The sequence below is a fragment of the Etheostoma spectabile genome, chromosome 20, assembly GCF_008692095.1.
Source record: "Etheostoma spectabile isolate EspeVRDwgs_2016 chromosome 20, UIUC_Espe_1.0, whole genome shotgun sequence".
In the NCBI taxonomy this organism is placed as follows: Eukaryota; Metazoa; Chordata; class Actinopteri; order Perciformes; family Percidae; genus Etheostoma; species Etheostoma spectabile.
The window spans coordinates 7495732-7518304 of record NC_045752.1 but is presented as its reverse complement, the minus strand read 5'-3'; the positions used below and the strand labels follow the sequence as shown (position 1 = coordinate 7518304).

Sequence of the window (22573 nt, the reverse complement as noted above, 5' to 3'; positions counted from 1 at the left end):
ACAGCCTAGTTATTTTCCAAAACAGTCATTTTTAGAAAATCACCACTTTAGCTGCAGAGTAATACACATTTGGTTCACTAATGAGCATGTGATGAGAGCAGAATAAGGACCCAAAAGCAGAGAAGGGCAGGCAGGCAGGCGAGAGTGTCCAAGGCTTTATTTTTAACAAACAAAAAAAAACTCAGGATGCACTAGAAAAAAAACCAAGTCCCAAAAACCAAAATTTCACAAAGTTCCAGGGGGGAAAAAAGAAGGGCAAAAACAGAGAACAAAGGCAGGGAAGAACTCAAGGGGATAACAGCCCACAGGAACAGGAAACAACACCTGGAAAATTGCAACAAGACGTCAAACAGCACTGCACAAAGAATACATACAATCCGACAAGAGACAAAGGGAACACAGGGGTTAAATACAAGAGGTAACAAGGCAATGAGGGACAGGTGATACATCAGGTGAATCCCATTAAGGCGGGGCAGAACAATCAGATAGGCAAGAAGTTAAACTAGAGACAAGACGAGACAGAGACTAGACTTCAAAATAAAACTGGAAACTGAACATAAAGACACACACAGGGGAACACAAGACAGACTACCACGCAAGACCGGGAAGGAAACTAAGACACAAACACAAGGAGACTAGACAGGACCAAAAAAAACAAAGTAGGAGAAAAAGAAACCATAGCAAACACCCAAACCATAACAGAGCAGCTACAGCACCAGGACGGTGTATTTGTATGTTGATCGTACTCTTGGAACATGAAGTAGGCTACATCATAAAATATGACTGAAGTATAAGTACCTTAAATTGAATTGAAGAACAGTACTTAAGTAAATTTACATTCAACCACTGTCCCTGTGTATCTTTACTCTAGAAGAAACTCTCAAATCATTCTCAGAATACATGTGGCTGCATTGTAGTCTTGTATCATAAACTACTAATTTTTTCTATTTTTGTTATTACCACTCTTCATTCTAACCCCAACCGGCCCGTCAGACACCGCCTACCAAGAGCCTGGGTCTGACCGAGGTTTCTGCCTAAAAGGCAGTTTTTCCTCGCCACTGTCGCACTGTTGCTTGCTCTGGAGGAAACTACTAGAACTGTTGGGTCCTTGTAAATTCTGGAGTGTGGTCTATCTGTAAAGTGTCTTGAGATAACTCTTGTTATGAATTGATACTATAAATAAAATTGAATTGAATTAAAAAACTAATTTTACTCTTTTTTTGTTGGAATTATAAACCTTTGTAATTATGTATTATGTAACACTGCAAAGCACTTGAGAAGTTACATTGTACATTATTTGATTTATGGGAAAATTCCTTTCAAGCTTATATTAAATATACCATTGTAAGCTCAAAAGATTTGAAGTTTATGAGGAGCTCAAAACTGATCAATACAAAACTGTGGAAAACAGAACTACATGTATTTTGTGGGCTGTAAAGAACTACTTATTTTTTGAGTAAGATAAAAAAACAGTGATAAGTGCAGTTTCACATCAGCTACTGCTTTACAATCATTTATCCATTTAGTGTCATAGTGCAAATACTTATTATATTAGTACAAACTGGATTTTGGCATCATGTTTGAAATCCACCAAACTGTCATTAAAAACTGTTAGATTAAAGACTAAAACCTCTAAAATGTCTTTGCGGTGTTCCTAATTGAGTCAAACTTGTGATCTTTAAACACTAGAGAGTCTTAGCATTGGACACCTGTTTTGAATTTGAATACTGAAATATATATACTAAAATTGCTCTGCATTGCATTCTCAAGATTCACTTTCTCTTAGGTAGGGTTGGATCTTTACATTTGTGATCCATACAAATATAGAGCATCTCCCTCAATTCCTGTTGGCTGATGTTGTGAAAAGGAAAACTTCTCTGATATTTTTTAATGAACCAAACCTTGCCTTGAATTATTTTCTTATGCACAGAATTTGTGCCTGGCAATTTTATTTTATTAAATGAGGCCCTAGTGCACTTTATGGCTTGTGCAGACAAATGAAAACATCCTTAGTCTCTCCCACATGCATTCAGACTGAACACTGTTGCTGTGCAAAGAAGAAACAATCGGTCTTCTTTAGATTCTGGTCACTGCGTTATCATTTCCAGTCTCTGCCATACTTATTTCTGTCATGTGAATGATTTACTTATTGATATTCATGAATCCTGTTCAGACATAAATGAACTATTACCAGCTGTACAAGACAGCACTAAACACTAATGACAGCAAATATTTCTGTTTTTCACATTTATATTTCCATCTTCTGCAGGTTGCACTTTATTACCAGAAAGATACATTTATTTGTAGCAGCAGATTTATCCTCCTACAGTGCCTTTTAACAAATGCACACTTGTATACACACATACACCTTCACGCCAGAAGAATAAGTGTAGATCTTTGCACATTTTAAGCCTATACTGTGTCCCTTTCTGCAGTTAAATCATACACATACACACACACCTGCATGTGAATAGCCCGTAGTTGCACCTCAGAATTCCCCATGTTTTGAAATGGCCATTATTTGAAATGGGTAAACCATCTCAGAACAGCATGTGTATATAAGCAGCTATATTAATACAAGGGATACATTAATATAAGATCCAGCACATCCAATCTGTCCTCTGGAGCATCTAGGCACCCATAACCAATCACTCAATGCACTCTGTAGACTAAAACACCAACACAACAGGTCGTAACATTCAAACTGAAATATGGTTTGAAGTCTGCTCCTGTATTTTTCTGTCAAAATCTGTTCTTATAATTTGGGTGTCAAACCTATTACCACTAATGGTTAATCTTGATATTGGCAGTAATACCGTTATCACAACATACATGTACAACAGGATAAAGAAAACAAGGCTCTACACAGAAAATTCTGATTGAAAAGATTTAAAAGCATCTCACTGAATTTCCTCCAAAAGACTACAAAACAACGTGGAGTGTGATTTTTAAAAACACCAGTAACGTTTTTGAACCAGTTTGATTATCAAGCTGGGGCATGACTGTGTCATCAAACAATATTTTGCACACATCTGATTGTCTTTGTCAACAAGCGTTGGAACGCAGGTGAATAATTCTTTACTATAAAACACAGCAGCTGAGAAGAATGCATCTGATAACTGTTGTTTTACTGTGTGTGACCACTGGAGTGCACTGTTGCATATGTAAACAATTGACGTGTGTAATTGAACTGACAAATGAAGGGAGTGCTCAGCACATGTGCATAGAGTATATGAGTGTGAGCACCCATGCATGTCAGTGAGCATGTACATATAGGTGTGTGCAATAGTTGGTTTGCTTCATGTTAGTCTGACCTGTAACCCAGTATCCAAAGCTTTATCCAAAACTTACTGTCTTTTTGCACCGCCACAGGGCTCCCTTCAAATTGGAAATGAAAATATTGCTTGTCATGGCTGTCAGACTCCCTATCCTTGGTCAGACAGTGATGCTGACATTTCCTATAAGTGTCTGTTTTATTGCCTTGGCATTTAGAGGGAGCTCTTTACAGATCTCTTCAGCACATGGCTGGATGGGAAAGAAGATGGATCCAGATCACAATCACTGTTTCCAAGACAACATCAATGTTGACAATGGGGTAAACGGGGGAACCTGCCATTTGTTTGAGTGCTCATTAATAAGAAGATTAAAAAAAACAGCATGTGGGTACTGAATGTAAGTGGCTAAAATTACATTAAACTTGAAATAGTGAGTGTTGCTGCAATTGGCTGTTTTTCTTCTCATGCTGAGTTGAGCAGACAGACTTGTAAGTATGAATGTGCACAGATTTAAGTATGTTTGCAAAGGGAATGCTCACAGTGGGTCGTAATGCAAAAGCTAACTCTAGGCACAGGTATACATGGAAACTACTGTCTATTGAGTTGAGCTGAAAAAAACTGCGCAGACTGATTCTGGAGGACAGAAAAACACTTTCTTACCTAGCACATGTACATGACAGAGTGTATGACCATTTTTAACAACAAAATGAATGAATGAATGTTAATCACCCTGACGGCAGTTTGTGTTGAATGTCAAAAGGTTTGATTTATGTTATTGTAATCAACAAGGCTAAAGTGTACAGCAATGAACAAATATTAAGCATTTTCCTATTTGTGAATGTATAGTGTTAGTAAGATGTCAGGTATCTCTGATGACTTCATTAGGCAGATGCTTGAAGGGATGAAATGAGGCATCTGATATTTTTGTTTCAGTGGTGGAGGCTTGAGGGAATCAGAACATACTCAGAGGACATGATGAGTTGGCAGAGATCTTATTAGCGAAACCAGTGTGTATTATTCAAAAAGCTGGGGGGTGCTTGCATTGCTGCATCTGATTAAATTCTTAGTTTAGCTTTGAGTTTTGGCAACTAATGTGAGGACACAATGGAAGAACAGAAACAAAAATAACAAATACATACTATGTCTAAAAACCATAACAATGTTTACTTGCCACCCTGAGACACATTTCTTGCTAAATACAGAGTGGTGAAGAGTAACCAATGAATGTGTTAAGATGTAGTTATGGATTCCAAAAGCCTGAAAACTATTGTGTGTAGTTCACAACATAAAAACTAAAACAGACAGTGTTTAGAAACAACACTTTCTACAGCCCTGATAACAACTCTATGAGACTGTAGCTAAATGTTAACAATGTTAAATAATGCTTACAGTCGAAGCAAGCAATGTTTGTTGCGTTCACCAGGTCAGCATCCTAACCTTTGCTAGTTAGTTGAGACTGTTGCTGCTTCAGGACCAATGTGCAAAACTAAAGTATTGGGTAAAATGACATTTTTACCTGATGTTGGCGCTAGCGGAAAAGTCAGAGGATCACCAAAGGAAGTAGGATTCATCTCAGGAATATAAATGTCTGTACCAAATTGCAGGACCAATCCATCAAATAGTTTTTGACACATTTAAGTCTGGACCAAAGTGGTGGACTAACAGATAAACATTGCCATCCCTAGAGAGCCTTAAAAAAACGCAGTGTCTATTAGGATCACCTGTCTTATAACTTAACTTTTTTTCTTAACTTTTAATTTTTGTTCATAATCGTGTGACAAAATAACGTTGCCTCAGCCACAATCTGGTGCACAAGTTATAGTTTGTATAAGGTGTGAAGATTAGTAGACACAAGATGGATCACAGAGTAGCGCCTCTGCATATTGGTGATGGATAACTACCTCTTGGCATTGTAATTAAAGCTGCTTTTGGTATAATTTTAAATTTGATTAAAGAGCCCCTCAGAAGTAATGTTTAACAGCATTACGGTAACACTAACAGATTTGGACTTGTTGTATCTATTTAGCAACATAATTTTGCACTCAGTTGTCCATTAGGGGAAAAGAGTATTTCTTCACACAACTTATTCTCCAAGGGTTAATGGAGAAGGAGTCTTTGAGGCAGGCTGTGGAAAGATAAAATCTGGAGTACAAGGTTATAGTAAGAGCTTTTAATGAGGTGCGGCAACTAACATTTCAACATAAAGTAGGTCTTCATCAGAGACATAAAGTAAGAATGATAAACAGAACAGAAAGAACCCCCCTACACACACACACACACACACACACACACACACACACACACACACACAGACACTTCTTGCATAACCACAGAACAGCTAATTACATTGTTGTTGCAAAAGTGAAACCTTACCTCTATTAATAGACTCTCAATGGAAAGATCAGCATTAAAATGTAATCTTTAACTTATTAAAAGCTCTTACTTTGACCGTGTGCTTCATATTTCATCTTTCCAGTTTTCAGCCTCCAAGGTTTATTACTTTGGTATCATATTAAAGAGAGTACAGCTGTTGGAGAGGTGTTTTTTTTAATGGTTTCTGCCATCTGCTATGTAGAGTAGCTTCACACTGTTCCCTCGCAGTAGGCTGCCCTCTTCCTGTTTTGATTGAGTACCCTCCTTTGTGTAGGAACCAGTCCTGCACAGTTTGTGGGAAATTATACCCGTGGACGCATGAAAGTGAAATGGAAAGCAGAACAAAGAATAAACCAATGTTCTTACTTTTTTTCTTTTTGTACAGCCATGATGCCAAGCATAAATAATAAATAAATAAATAAATAAGAAATAATCAGAGAATTATATGGTCAGGTAAACTTTTGAATTATGAATAATGTTATCTGCACTAGCGTTGAAGAATGAAATTCAGATGATCGAAAATGTAACTCATTCCTTTTTTGTATTTAATTGGTTAGATTTTAATTCTGATCTTTCCATTAAGAGTCTATTTGTAGAGGAAAGATTTCATCTTTGCACCAACAATGCAATTAGCTATTCAAATTAGCTGCTCTGTGGTCACACAATACTGGAACACTGCTTAGGATAATGCTATTGATGTCCCAATGCCAAAACCTAAATGTGGTTACATTTGGGATGTCAAGGGGCAGAAAAGCCACAGATTGATTGAATCTGTCTATTCTGTTCACATACTGGCTTTGGTTTTCTCCTGTCCTTTTTTTCATATATCCAGTACAGTATCCTGTTCCTAAATTGTCATGTAAATCCTCCTAAAGATGTTTTTGGTCGAGCTTTTAGACTCAGCACAAGATATATCAAATTATGTTTTGCCCTTTTAAAAGATAAATATACATTTTAGTTTGGTTGTTATAAGAGTCTCTCAAACTCCATATTGTGCAAGACTTCAGGTAGAGATATCTTCAAGAGAAAAAATGGTAGTACTTTGAGGTGCTACCAATCTGTATTATTCTTTCAGCTTCAGAGCTTATGTTTCTGCCAGGTGTCTGGACAATATCTGCTGAGAGGCTCCTTTTCATCCGAGCAACAGATGCTACTTCTGCACCTCATCACCTCCATAGAGATGTTCTGTCTAGAGATTAAATAGATCTTAGGAGTGACAACTTATAAATTAATGATATCAAGTATGTCTTGAGGGACGAGTTAAAGTAAATTAATGTACTCTTGAAAGTTCATCTCTGCACCATAGCATAATAAACACAACGAAAAAACACTAAAAGTAGCATGTGTGACTGATCAATCTGTGGCCACTTTGCTTGCCTGTTGCCCACAAAGCAGATGTCACATGGTTGCTGTGGTCAATATCTCTGACCTGGATATCCAGCTGCTTTCCAACTCCATACTTGTCGATACGCAAATTCATTACAGATGATGCCCACAGACAAAGCACTGCTGATGCAGCTGTTAATCTATAATGCTATTTTAAAAAGGAAAAAAATTGAATTGACAGTGTCAGTTTATGAATGGTAATGAAAGTAGGTTGGTTTACATCCAAATGACTATTAGACTCTAACCTCTTTGCAATCTCATTGTGTACTAAGCTGAAGCAGTAAAAGTGTGTCACACTGCAACAGCTTGGGTGCCCTGCTGGTGGCATGGACAACTAGGACAGAGAATTGAAATTGGGCAAAGCCAGAGGACAGAAAACCATTGGAAATCTGTTGTACTAAGCCTGACATGGTTCACTTGTGCGTGTCCATTTCAGAAGATGGTCTCCGGCTTGAATCTGTACAGAAAGGATCACCAAAGACTGTGCGAAGTAAGGGAAAGAAAGCAATTAATATGGCTACTCTGCGGCGCCAACCAAGAGGCAGAACAGCAGCAACTCGGCAGGAGCGTGGCTCCTGCTCTTCCACTGCATCTTGCCCTGTCTTCTCTGGACCCTACAGTGACCAAGAAGAAGACCCACCGCTACGCCGCCAATCCTCTCCTTTACTTCTCAAAGGTTCTCTTTCCAGTCTACACAGCTCTACCAGTCCAAACCCCAAAGGTTCCCATTCTAACCTCCAGGGGTCTGTTCCTTGCCTTAAAGGATCATTGCCACGTGTACAAGGATCTCTGCCTAGCTTCTGGGGCTCTTTATCCAGCCTTAGGGGCTCAATCTCTCGGTTGAAGAGGAGGTCACTTGGAAGCGTGGATATCTCAAGCCCCAGCCCTAGCCCCAGTGAGAGGAGTACCAGCCCCAGCCTACTGAGCGGCAATGGAAGCTCCAGTGATGATGATGGGAGTTGGGACACTAATAGCTGGAGTTCAGGGGCCACCTGCCTGCTTCGAACTCCTGTTAAACAAGATAGCAATGAGGGATCAGGTGAAAAGCCTTTCCTGACTGACCATGCATCTGCCACTGCCATGGATGAGCCTGAAATCATCTACCAAAATCTTATCTACTCACATCCTTCTGCTAAAACTGAAAGTAAAGGAGATTGTGCACCTGAAGGTTCTTCCACAGTGCTAAGGAAAGACGTGGGAACCCAAAGTGTGACCTTGTCTTGCCTTAGCAAGAATTCTGCAGTCTCATCCCATCAGCAGGATGAGATGACCGACAACAGGCGTAAGTTCTCGTTGTTTCTGAATGAGGTGACCTGCAGGGTGTTGAAATCTAAAGGCAGTCCTCCTCAACAACAGTCTACCCTTCGACACTGCTACCCATCTCCTCCACCACCGCCGCCATCAAACCACTCTCACCGATTACTAACAACCACACTGCATTCAACACCAGCAAGCCTACCACCACTGTCTACATCAGCTACAAACTTGTGGTACACCCAAGCCAGCTCAAACCTCCAGACCATCAAGGAGTATGATTCAAAGAGCATTACCAGCCCCATCCACCAGTGGAGCAAGACATTACCCAGCTGTAAGATATTGGAGCCTGGGGATGTGTTAAGGAAAGTGAAAGGGGAAAGTCACCCATACCCAGAGCACAACCTGGAGTTATGCACAAAGATCCAACTCCAGCCCTCCACTGGGAGACTTTATCTGGAGACAGACATTGACAGTGTGAGACGACTTGATGAACTAGTAGCTAATGACACCCTGGGGAAAGAGATAAATGAGAAAATGCAGGAGAAGGTTATGAAGAGAGAAAAAGAGAGGGAAAACAGGTTTCCATGGAAGATAAATGGGAGCTCGGGGATGGAAAGAGGGAAGGAGAAAGAGAAGAAAAAAGAGAACCCCTGGGATAGAAACAGAGGAATCGAGAAAAGGAAGGAAAAGGAGGATGGAAGAGAGAGGCCTTTCTGGGAGAAAGAGAGAAGGATGGAAAGAGGGAGGGAGAAAGAAAAGAACAATATATTTACCAGTTATGAGCCCCCTCCTCCTCCTCAATCAACTTCCAGTAATTGGAGTAACACTTGCCCTGTCTTCAGCTGGCCAGAAGGCTTTCCCAGAATGTCCTACAGATCTACCTCACTGCCCAGACCTGTTAATATCACTGTGAGTACTACTACATTTAAAGAGTTGATTCACCTATTTAACAAAATACATGCTTTCTATTTTTCCTTCTGAGGTGTTGGTTACAAACACCTCAAATACAAATACAATAGGAGATGAATGGGAATTAATTTAGGTGTTCGTAGTAACTTACGATTAAAAGGTTTGACAACATGTTTTTCCTGGTTCCACTGTGCCGTCCAAACTGTAATATGTTACGTGACAACATGTTTCTTTCCACCTAAAATAGCATATGGCAATGGTTACAGGTCTGTGAAAGGGCACAAATTCCAGTCTCCTGCATGACAATAGCACTACCTTCTTATCCACCAGCCTGACCTCCAAACTTTTCATTTCTGTATCCTTTATTGCTACATAAAAAGACTACTCCCTGCATTGGCATCGGACACTGGCATTGGATGTATATCACGAGATGTGGAATTGTCCAATATAAATGGGTGTTCTAGGGAAACTGTGTTGCAGAACACCCTGCCAACAATTTCCATATCTTTCGTAGAAAATAGTTTCTGTGAATATTTGATAGTGTTGGACTAACCTAGCTGTGTGTGCTTCCTTATGGCTTTATTTTAACACTTCTGTTGGCAATGGAAGGGTGTAAACTACTATCTTGGGGTGGCAGTAGCTCAGTCCATAGGGAGTTGGGTTGGGAACCGGAGGGTCACTGTTCAAATCCCCATAGGACCCAAAAAGTTGGGAGCGTGGATTGGTGGCTGGAGAGATGCCAGTTCACCTCTGGGCACTGCCAGGTGCCCTTGAGCAAGGCACCGTACCCCCCCCCGACCGCTCAGGGCGCTGGCTCTGCTGGCAGCCCACTCACTCTGAATCTCTCCCTGTATAGTGCATGTATAGGTCCTGAGCAGTGTGTGGTATTTCGGCCTGTGGGTGGTCTAACAAAAAGTGTGTACACAAGAGTGTAGTGCAGTAATTTCCCCATTGGGGACTAATAAACAAATTATCTTATCTTATCTTATATCTACTACTAGCTCTTATTGATACACATTAAGCTGCCAGCCTCTGCTTTTAGCCTGATAGAGGGAGTTTGTGGCCAAGAACATAAAGTTGGAAACACTGTAATCCAGCACCAGTCTAGTTACGTTAACCAAGAATGCATTGAAATATATATAGTGGAAAATAGTAAGTATACTCTCAGTAAACACAGATGCTGTTGAAGACACAAGTAGTTGCCTATGCGGCTAAGCTTTTACTGTGAAAAGTCATAAGAGATTACTACAGTTAACTTAGTGTAAATTAGTTTAGTTCTTATCAAGATTAGAAGCAGTCTAAATCAGCATTTGATAATTTGTATGCTTTAAATCTTCAACACATAAAGATATTAATATGAGATGATGAAGATCATATACAGCCATTACATCATCCATCTTCCAATAATTTATATATATATTTATATATATATATGTACACATACATATATATATGAAACAGAGAAACATAAGACTCTCTGTGTGTTGTGTGTCTTCATTATTACTGGACAGGAGACGCCAAATGAATGAGATTACAAAAGCCTCTGAGGATTTCACTCAGTCTTTATTTAAGGCTTTGATATATTGTGCATTGCATCATATTCCCCCTTGTTAGCAAAATATTACTCGTCAAGACTTATTAGATGTGAATCATTTGTTTGATGTTTTGCTTAATTGTGTTTGACACATCACTCACTTGCCATACAAAATAAAATTTGCTCACAGGATTATTCATTAACTTATCGTGAATGGGGAATGCAAATTATTGTGTGCTGTACATGCACAGGAATGTAGTGCATGGGAACAGAACATATCCTCACTCTTTCTTTTCAAACACAGACTGGAAATGAAAGCATTACCTAAGGTTTGAATTCATCTTTTCTCACTGGATGTGCATTTTCATAGCCATGATGTTCTCAAGGAGTGCCATGGTGAAGGTCTATATTACTTCTGATTTAAATGCATTAGCATCTCTCTGCCCTTGAAACATCCAAGAGATAGCAAAGAGAAAGTATTGGTCCCTTTGGCATGTGGTATTAAAAATACATCCACCCTTATTTACTGCTTATTTACCCAGAGCCCAGAGTAAAAGAGGGAAAGATGCCTTTGGTTTCAAACAAATTTCACTATCTTGCTTCCCTGCCTGTGTGAATGTAGCTAATACATTAATAATTTAAACACTTTTCTATATTTCTTTTTGTGCTTTTGAGTTTCAGGCTTAGAAATGCCACTTGGTACTATGGCCTGTCACACCCTGCTTCATAGGTTGCACTCTCATTCTGCTAAATGGGGACCTTGTCCAATGTCCAGCAGTGATGAAGCAGGAAGATGTTTGGGACGTAGCTTTCTGATTTGAATTCATTTACTGGATGGCCGCTCCCTAGCAACTGTTCAGCTGATGAGTGGGTGTACGCATTGAAAGGAATACATTTGGTATCAAGAGAAAACTGCTGTATGGCAGCTTTTCACACAGATAGTGACTTAAATGGACAAGGAGGGAAAGTAGGACGCTACTCTGCACTTGGTGTGTGTACAAGCAAGGTTGAAAACGTGTTTCCTCTGTAATAAATTGCATGTGTTATATAGTATAAGGATAATAAAATGGCAAAATTGCAGTGCACAGCTATTCCCTTAGCTGTTATCAGCTTTTAAAAGACAAACATTTCATGTGATGAAATGAACATTGAGCATTATTTTTTTTGTGACATGTTATTTACATCTATATTGTTGAGTTTGTCTTAAATGTATAATCCTAAGGGTGCTTTTATCAAAATAAAATATAATGAATGCTGATTGTCACCCGTATCTACTGGATGTCTGCAATATGCAACGTTGCTAACAAGTTTGCCATATCCACATAAAAGCTGATAACATGTCACGTTATATGTATGTGGATGTTCAGCTGGCTAAAAATCAGCTAATGCAATTTTTATTAATTTTAGTCTTGTTTGAATTAGGGATGCTTGTAAAAGAAAACCAAACTAAAATTTAAGCTACTGTACTGCAACCAAAAAAGGACAGATCTTGGAGGATTCATTGCATTGATGTTTTAATGAAGAAGACTTCAGAAGAAGATAACAGTGCCAACATGTTTTCTGACAGTATTACTAAATTTATGAATTAATGTTGTTTTACCAGCTTTTGTCTTCTACATTACTTGGCTAAATGTAGACATTGTTTCCGGTGAATACATGTGCATGGGCATGTGTTTTTTTGATAACTCCCTTATAGAGAGTATATTGCAGAATGCAAGTACATTGAATGGCTATTGCTAAATAGGGTGAAAATCTGTGTTTTATTGTACTCTCTGGTTGGAATGTCTACATCCAGAATCACTGATAGGGGTGCTCTATTGCACCTTTGGCCACACCTAATAGTGATGTCATGGTGTACTGATACCCTGGAGTACACTTCTACATCACTACAGTAAGGTGAAAAGGTTTAACCACTCAGGGACCTGTTGTTAAGTTGCTCTGTAATGATGATTTGATTTTGATTTTTTGTTTGTCAGCTGATCATAATTGAGGACATGACGTCACATCCATTAACCACTAACACTTAGTTGTGGTGCTTGGGAAACCCCTTTTTAACATTTAGTTTACAGATTGTACCTATAAATTAGCATAACATTTTATATTTTTCACTGAATAAATGTACACCCACAGTAGCTGCAGCTGCAGATTATCATTCAGTGATGCCTTCCAGGAATGCCAATCCACTCCTCTTCCTCCTCCTCCTCTTCCTCCTCCCTCTCTCTCTAGGCCTGCCCTCCCCACACAGAGGGATGCTGGGATGGAGGGATGGACAGAGGGGATTACTGAGCGTTGTCTCATTCAGTAGCTGTATGAGTCATCCTGCTGTATCACTCACACTGTTTGTAGCACCCACACAACACAGATTGCACAACATCATGAAGCACAGCATACACATGCTCACATACGCACACTACACTCCCATGCCAAAGCTGTGTCTACCTGTGACATTCAGTGTACCTCACTGAATTCTCTAATAAATATAGAGGCAGACAGAAACTGCACGCAACTTGGCACACACAAGCACCTGCACACACACACACACACACACACACACACACACACACACACAAACACCAACCTGAACACACACAACAGTATCTGACTTCCTATGCTCTATAAAGTTTATGATCATGAGCATACATTGGGGATGGTTGTGTCACTAAAGTGTTACAGTAGATATGTATTTTTTTGGACCTTGGCTGCACATATATGCTCTGCTGTGTCAACACTGGTCCTCGTGATGCATTGAGTAATTGGTTCTGCACCAAAGAATTAAGCACCAATGAAAATGTAAATGGTAAATGCTCTTATGAAATCCATGTCATGCATAATTCATGTGTACCAAAAAAATGTGTGGAAACAAGAAGCTGTTCTCACAATCATATCTATACCATGATACACGTATGATGACATGATGGAGAATTACTGAGTGGATGGGGTGTCACCTCCATCTTTGTACGCGTTATTTGTTTTCTTTTCTTTCATTTTAGATGAGAAGATTGATACCACTCCCATGGCGGTTCGATGAACCTGCAGCCAGAAGCTTAGCTTGGTGTTTAGGTAGAAACAGGGAAATGGCCACTACTTGTCGGTTTGGGAAACTTATAGGCGGTAGATTGAATTTATGTTATCTTTGGACCGAGCCAGTCTAGCTGTTTCCCCATTTCCAAAGTTTATGCTACGCTAAGCTAACAGGCTGCTGTTGGTAGCTTCATTATTAATGTAAAAACACGAGAGTGGTATCTTTTACTCTAACTCTCAGCAAGAAGGCCAAGAAGTGTATTTCCCCAAATCTATTATTTGAAATTGAGTTTCATACATTCAGGTTTGTTGACCTTTTTATTTTTCCTCTCAGAACTTTCCATTTTTTATCATTCGTCTTTTGTGTTTTTCTTGCAGTAAGTTTGCCTCTCACCCTCAGGCACTTTCTTTTCATAAATGCATTTTTCTTTTGCACTTTTAATTTGTCATCCCTTGCTCTGTTATTCTCCCTCCTCCCTCTGTTACTTAAAGCTCTCAATATTGGTATGTGAGAAAATAATGGATATATTTGTTTGCCGAGACGTAGCCGCTCTGAGAGCTCGTTAAAACACAAGATAAGAGGTACTTCACAGCATGCAGTGACAGCAGCGGTGCCAGATAAATCTGCTTGATAAATAAATCTTATCATTTTACCCTCTCTTGTTCTCTTCCTACCAGGAATCTGATGGAGAGATGCAGCATGACACAAGGTTAGCCACTTTCACTTTTACCTTCTCTCTTCCCGCAGTGACACCAGCACCATACCTCTCTCTCCCTTTTCTTCTCTCTCCCTTTTCTTCTCTCCTTCAGTCCAATAACCCCTCCTCTTCCCATACACCTCCTGCTCCATTCAATGCTCAACTCCCTCTGACACACGCACTCTCTTTCTCTCTCTCTCTCTCTTTCTCTCTCTCTCTCTCTCTCTCTATTTCTCTCTCTCTCTCGCTCTCTCTCTCTCGCTCTCTCTCTGCCTACCAGCCTGTCTCCAGTCACAATTGGAGGAGGCTTATTCTAAATGCATGCTCTGAAGGGATGCACAGGCTAATGAATATTGTGGTCTTATCTGCTGAAAATGAAGCGAAAAGCACATAAACGGTAAGGCAAGAAAGAAGAGAAGTGCATGCCTGGTTTTATTAGCTTCTTGGAGACAAGAGTGTGTAGTTGCTCTGCAACACTTATGAAGATAATGATTGTTGTGAGTAGCTGTTGTGTTGTTCTGTCCATGTGTTGCATAGCATGAATGCTTCCACAAAAGGGTTGGGTAGACGGCTGTGCATTCAACAATGCAGTATGTTTGGATAATATCAATACACGTTGTGCAGCGTGTTTGAGTAAAGCTTGTTGTCACTGTAATCTCTGCAGCAGAAGAAGTGAGGCAGCTGTACACTGTTGGGTTTTGTTATGAAGTAAAATCTGCGTTGTTTTTCAGTCGATTAAGCTATCATTGAGAATAATGAGGCGGCACATGTTTTCATAGCCCTCAATTAACTCTCATATTCATTCACTGGGCAAGATGATGCCACAGAGCAGCAATTATGGCTGAACATGTGCATCATGAGAGAAAAAGTTGCTCTCATTAAACTAAACTCCTCACCTTGTATGGCTTAAGAGAGATTGAGAGAAAGAGAACGGTAAATCCATGATGTTGATCACTTTATATTTCAGGGAGTGAATCATGAAGCCTTCTTCCATACTTTAAGTGTCTTTACAATCTGCATGTCAGCATAACATGATCATAACATCGAGAAGTTAATGCTTTCACCTCCAGCAAGTGAGGAAACATTGATTTTTGTAGATGAGCCCTGCTTCCTGTTCCATAATTAAAGCAAACAGCACCTCAGATAAGGTGCTGTCCAGAGGGAAACTTTGGTCTTTGAAGTGAGTTTCAAATTTCATGTGGAATGGTAAGAGCTCTAATTAATCTGGAGGAAAAAAAGAAGAAGTGAACATTAAGTGCCAACTCTTTTGGAACTACAGTGTTGTTTTTTACATTGTGTTATTATCTTAAGCTTTGATTCAGTACTATACATGGCATGAAAGCTAATCCTAGTTTCCAAATATATTTATTCAACCTGTCAAGTCAATTTAGAATATTTTCAATCAAAATTCATAAAAGAGAGAGGTTTTCTAGTGATACAACCAAAACTTACAAAAATATGTTGTGTCAAAGGCTGTCAAACAAATCATCAGCTTAACCAAACCCCAGCAGCGGACCATGCACTGCTCCTCCTCAGTTTTCTGAAGTGATTCTTTTTATAGATAATAAAACAAAGCTTTTCACCAAAGGCTGTTTTTGTTCTTTACTTGTAAGCTGAATTAGACGAAGCAAACCAAACTGAGGTCATCGGGCATGACAAAACAGTGCAAAGTCACTGTCTTCACATAAAACAAAGAAGAAGAAGAAGAAGAAGAAGAAGCATACATAAAGAGAATATTAGCTTCATAAAAGTCCATTTTAATGACATTTGCAAAATTTTGATTGTAGCCTTAATGTAGATAATTGAAATTCATATTTTCCATCTTGTGCTAATTTTCCGCTTCTAAGTTCTGTGTGGGTACTGTAGTTGCAATCATTCTGTTATTTTTAGATTATCAATGGCCTCTTTATGAGGTAATTTGCCAAGACTTGTGCCAGTCAGACAATGGAAATGCTGAACTTTCCACAAAAGTATAATACAAATGTCAGTGTCAAACTGAAATTATAGGCTGAGATGTTAATGCCTAATAGTTTTTTCAAAAACTAAACTCAGCAGCTATGATAGTATGTACACAAGGAAGGAAACTTCCGCTACCCTTGGACTTATGGAAACTCAATGAATTATTTGACAAATAGGATGTTGAGATTTTTTTTTTCCTTTCTTACAGAAAGTTTAACTTTAAGAAATGTAACTTTAAGAGATGTAACATTTAATTTAGTAGGTATTTTTTGACATTAAAAAGCATGAAGAAAACAATTTGTATCATTTTCACTTGAATTTTAATTAAGTCTTTACAAATGTTGCAGCTTACCTTCATCAGCTTTATCTACCCATTATCCATTCTGCCTCCTGCACCAGCTGCTGGGAGACATTACTACCCACTGGGCTTTATTCAGACTTTGAGGAATATGCCTAGAGCCATTGTTTGTTCATCTTTCTCGTATTTTCCATAAGCTAAGCACATAGCTTCCAAAGCAGATGCCATACCAAGGCGCCCTTCAGGTTAACCCCAAGCAGTTTACCACCTCCCTGCTCTCTCATTCTCCTTTCTAATTATTTCTGAGACAATGAGATCAAAGGTTTATGCGGGACTCATTTGTGATTGTGAATGTACTGTTGCATCTGAAAGTGGTTGATGAGGGATCTGCCTCTGAGCGTACACAAGGTGTTAGCTTTGTCTTTTAGTGTGCACATGTTCAGATTCTGTATTTTCCGATTCAGACTCTTTTCTTCGACTTCTCACCTCACCACCCCCATCGCTCCCTGGACTATTGGGGATAAGCCTGTCTGCCATACAGCATTTATAAAGCTCTGTCAAAGCCAACAGGACAGGGTCAGCTGAGCAACCTAAGCCTTTGGAGCGCCCATACTATACAGTAGACCTTAAGTGTCTTATAAACACAAAGTATATGGACTGTATGTCAGAAGAGTAGGATGTGTGGCATTTTAATATCACATATAAAATAGATGAGGATGGAGCTCTTCAACACATGGCGTTTTAGCCCTGATGATGATTCTTCCTTTTTTTTTAGCTCATTAATGCATTAGACTGCTCCTATTATATGACTGATAATTTGTTTTCTGGCTTCTGTTATGCGTCAGGCTGCAAAAAAAAGCACGCTGTTTCACCAGAAAACAAAGCTTTTTGTCAAACAAACAAACACATACCACTTTTATGAGCTACATGTTGAACAAACTGTGCACCTAATGCACTCATTAAACCTCAATTAATACTTCATTGCACACTGGAGGGCTGTGGTTGCTGCTGTATGTTCAGCCAACATGCACACAAAGCTCACCAACCCCTGGTTGCCTCATGCAGTGCAATGCATGGTTGATTTCCAGATGTTCAATCTGGGCTGTGATGATAAAAAGAAAAAGCCCCTAAGGTAAAAAGCACAGGCCCCTTTCTTCAAAGGAGATCCTTGGCCATCGTGTCCCTGTGTACCTCTTTGTGCTCCGTAGTGCTGAGCTGAATTCAGATTCCGAAGTTTTGTTCAGTGAACGTTTGGATAGCAAATAGTTTTTTTGCAAGGGTTTGATTGCAGTGTGAGCTGTATGTTAAAGGTCCAATATGTAATATATCAACTGTAATAAATCCAACAATGACCCCAATGCATCACCAGATATTAAGGAAACTTGCTAAGTTGAAAGACTATCTTCTCTGACAACAATGCTAATGGAAGTATTTTCTCCTTTTGAAATTTCCGTTCCCAAAATGGAATTTCTGTTTCTGTGTTTTGGCCTGTGTTGTTATCAACTGCCCAGTTTGACAGCCAGGCCAGGTTGCCAGATGTACCTGTAAACAAATGAACCCAGCGCGCTACAGCTGTAACGTTAGAATGGCCATGAAAGCAGCAAACAAATGAACGAGATCAATGGAGATAGATTCTACCTGACCTAAAAAAAATTGATGAGTTGTTTACATACTCGCAAAAACAATTGAGACACAGCCAGTAAAGTGATCCCGACTGTTCCTGGCTAACCCTGCTAACTGCTTACAATACCAGAGGACCAGGCAAGCAGGCCACGCCTGTCGTCGTAATTCTAAGCCAATAAATTGTGGAAAGTGTGAAAAGGACGGTTAGGTTGTGGAACTTTTAGCGGTTCCTACTGTAATTCTAAGCCGAGGAAGCGTGTCTGTCTGGCATGTGGAGAGGACGGCGAGGTTGTTGTGTTTTTTTAGCGGTTCCTAAAGTAATTCTAAGCCAAGGAAGTGTGTCTGTTAGTTGGGAACATAGCTCCACGTGAGCACAAGCTTCAATGACTGTCATATTGCCAGCATCTAACGTTAGCTACTCCGCTGTGCTGTGAAGTAATGTCTGGCTATGTGAGACAAGGGTTTAGCAACATTGTTGTGGCTGCTGGCTGCGGTCTCAACCTGGCAACCAACATGAACTTTGAGTCTGGGGAGGAGGGCGCGTGGGGGACAACTCTCTCCAGTATTTTGAATTTGTACTGCAGCAACTATTTTAAACACTAGCTGTCAGTATTACATATTGCACCTTTAATTTGCTGTTTTGCAGTCGCTAAAATTGTAAATGTAAAAATGTTTGTGGACACCAGCATGTCAAAAAAGACTGCATCTTCTTTGACTGATCAATATTTTTATATTAACTGTTAATCACAACAAAAGGAAAAGAAAGGAGTCACTTGTAGTGGAAAACAAATGGAAATTATCACCAGACTGCAGTTTCCCAAAGCTCCAAAGAGCTTTTAACGTCTTTCAGCTCATTTTTAGGTTTACTGTTTTGGTCTTACCGCTCTCATCGCCAGCATTGGTTTTAGCTGCAGAAACCAGCAATTTTCAGAAAAAAGGACCAGAACCAAACGACGGACAGACAGAGATGCCAACTAGGTGGTTACATAGTGGAGCATTTAGCAGCTAAAGAGCCAGATATTTCCCGCAGGAGTTTGTAGATCAGTGTTGGATTTGCATTTATTAAGTGGCCGGAAACACAACTTCAATGGTGTTTACTTCATGTCTGCTGAATGTGTAATAACTGTTTGCGACCAAGTTTGCCCTGTTAGCTTACAAGACGCTAATATGTCAGTGTATTACTGCAGATTTAAAATACCAAACATTTTATATAAAGCTACAAATAAGATACATTTTAATAATCCCAGACAGAAAAATTGAAAAGTACAGTACAGGTATTTGGTCATAACCACCATTGGTCAATGACCAGATGATAGGGCTATAGATGGGATCATCAAAATTATTCAAATTTATCCTGAGGGGTACATGAATGTCAGTACCAAGTGTAAATGTAGCATAAATAGTACAACCTATACCAAGCATAAACATTAACCAGTAAATCAGCAGCAGCAATTGATCTTTAAAACACTTCTCTGCGTATTGGTGTTGTATCTGTCAGTCTGTGAGCAGAGTAAGTCACAACTTTGTTGTTTGGTTAGGACTATATTTATTCTCTCGTAACTACGGCTCTGGTCTTTACAACACACAGCATACTGTATATCTTGAATTATCTTTTTGGTACACCGTCTCTTTTATTTCTCTCTCTTTGTGTCTGACTATTGTTGCTTGTTTGAAAAGTTATAAAGGGGTTAAGAGCACAATGAACTGCTTCTGCTGTGTAGCTATGGAGCCATAATATTGTCTGCTTATGCTTTTGAGAAAACACTGAAAGAAAAAGAGAACACTATTTGTTAAAACATACAGGTACAGAACATAATCATAAAATCTTTGTCAAGTTTATTCATTTCACCCTTTTTTCAACCACCATAGTTTTTACTACCCAGGCAGAAATAATAACAAAGAAAAAAATAATAATAATTATAATAACACATATATATTTTAAGAGATCTCACAAATGTGCCCTGGGCTAAAAAAGTAATTCAATTTTATGAGGACTGGATTTGTTTTTCTAGATGAGAAGGTAACATCTGTAAATTTATAGGTGACTTGAATGTCAATTGACCTGATGAATCTGAAGTCTATTAATTTGTCCAAGTGTTTAATTTTTAGCAGCACAGAAAAAAAGATAAAATTGGTGTTTTAACCCAAGGCTTCGTACTGACTGTACAATCATAGTAAGTACAGGGAAACCCATACTTTGTCAGGTCTTAAAGGTTACCTTAAAGAGACATAAAACTGGGAAGAGCTTTAGAAAGACCCCTTTGATTAATCAAACGTTATTCTTAATTGTTACATGCACACAGCACAATGTTGTGGCCTTCTATTACTGCATTTAACCCATCCTAGGTATTAGGAGCAGTGGACAGCTATACAGCGTCCAGGGAGCAACTTGGGTTCAGTGTCTTGCTCAGGGACACTTTGACATGTGGCCAGATGACCTGATTGATTCACCAACCTTGTGGTTGTGGGGCAACCACTTAACCTTAGCCACCCCAATTGTTAATATGGAGCTATAGAAAACTTAAAAGAAACCAGCTTAAACTACTGGTAACCTCCTGTTTTTCTCAATACATTAACCGTAAAAGGAAAATTGATTTCCCTGTTTCAGAAACCAATTTACTGCCAGAAAGTTGGGAAGAATAGATTTCAGGTTTATAAAGTTGGGTGACTTGCGAGAAGCAGATTAGAAAATCTGACTTTGAGTTCTATGGGTCATGGATCCTAGACTTCCCATAATGCAACCGTAGATACTTTTCTTACACCGTCCCTTAGGAAACAACCATGTTAGTTTGTAACTTCAAATTTAGTTTAGCTTATCTTTAAATGCTTCAGACCTTTCAAAACTCCTTCCAGAAACAGGTAATACATCTTATTGTCTACCCAGGCTACTTCCCTTGACTAGTAAATTGACATTGACATGTAAAATCTGTAGAAGTACATGCAGTCATTTTTTTATTTGTTAATTGCTTCCAAATCAATGTTGTTAATTCTAAAACCTGTAGTTTAGCCCTTGTTTACTCTGGCTTAAAAATGGTCAAAATTCTCACCACAAATCTCTGTGAAGCTTTCTGATAAAGTCAAGTCACTGCGTACTAATGTAGTGCCAAATCTGGCATCATTAATTATCTGAGGGCATTTTTAACAGGCCTATGCCATACTATTTATGAATGACCAATGAATGGCCCGGGTTAGCTCAGTAGAGCAGGCACCCATATAAAGAGGCCTTCTCGCAGCGGCTGCGGGTTCACCTTCGACCTGCAGCCCTTGCATGTCATACCCCCTCTCTCTTCACTTTCATGTCTTCATCTGTCTTATCGAAAATAAAGGCCTAAAATGCCAGAAAAAAATAATCTTAAAAAAAAAGTCATGCCAATGAAGCACATTTCTCTCCAATCCCAGAATGTTGTGTGGACTTGCCACAGCGCTGTGGAGGAGGAGCACTGCCCTAGAAGGTAATGATTTTCTTAAAAGAAATACAAACAACCCAGAGCATTTTTTACCACAATACCAGAATGTTAACTCGTGCCACCAGACCGTACTTCAGCACTGACACAGTGCTGTGGAGCCCGGGCAAACTAAAACTAGTCTTTGTCAGGATCGACCAGTCAGATCCAGTTTCATATATTGTGTTGTGTGACAGATGGTGATCCAGTCAATGCAAAGAAATGTCTGACTATGCAGCATAATCAAGTAGGTTTAAATTGGACTATGAGGAGCTGTGGGCTGCCAGTACAGTATCACACTGTAGGTTTGGCAGAAGTGAGTTACAGATGGGCCCGCAATTTATTCCCCATTAAATTTGCAGTACATCTCATAAAGCTTCTCTTTTGTTTAGCTCAGTCCAGTGCTGCGTTAAGCTATTCCATTGAGGCGATATGGCTTTATGTTACTTAGCTTAAACACACTTTGTGGTGAAAATGGTACTGAATTGCTCATTGGGTACTGAAAGAAATGAATACTTCTACCATTTCTAAAGTCTTACAAGTTATGTCCATAATTTTTTAACAATAGTCAGGTGCCCACATGAACATTGCAATTAGTTTTGCCTGCTGAAATCATTGCTCCTGTTCAAGACATGTCCTTCCTATTGCGCTTTAATTGTAAGCGATGGGGAATGTGTTTAAAAGTTCAGCTGAAGCCAATATGAGGCTTCCACTTTCTAAATTAGTCAATCAGAGAACCCGCCAGCCCTCAAGTGCACAACACACACACACACACACACACACACACACACACACAC

At 39.3% G+C, this 22573-nt stretch overlaps 1 protein-coding gene and 1 long non-coding RNA gene across 2 annotated transcripts in view; one reads left to right on the top strand and one right to left on the bottom strand.

The window, feature by feature from the left end:
• Window positions 1-3723: 3723 nt before the first annotated feature.
• On the bottom strand, window positions 3724-13927 carry LOC116670282 (uncharacterized). The gene is made up of 3 exons (XR_004326989.1): window positions 13874-13927; window positions 13249-13258; window positions 3724-3733 (listed from the first exon to the last, which is right to left on the bottom strand). It is a non-coding gene; the product is annotated as an uncharacterized LOC116670282 (long non-coding RNA).
• The window catches only part of begain (brain-enriched guanylate kinase-associated), a 53123-nt gene continuing 37798 nt past the window's right edge, over window positions 7249-22573 (top strand). The window contains exons 1-2 of the mRNA XM_032500727.1: window positions 7249-9200; window positions 14434-14465. Coding sequence (XP_032356618.1) covers window positions 7443-9200; window positions 14434-14465 — 1790 coding nt within the window. The 5' untranslated portion in view covers window positions 7249-7442. The remainder of the gene's footprint in view (window positions 9201-14433; window positions 14466-22573) is intronic.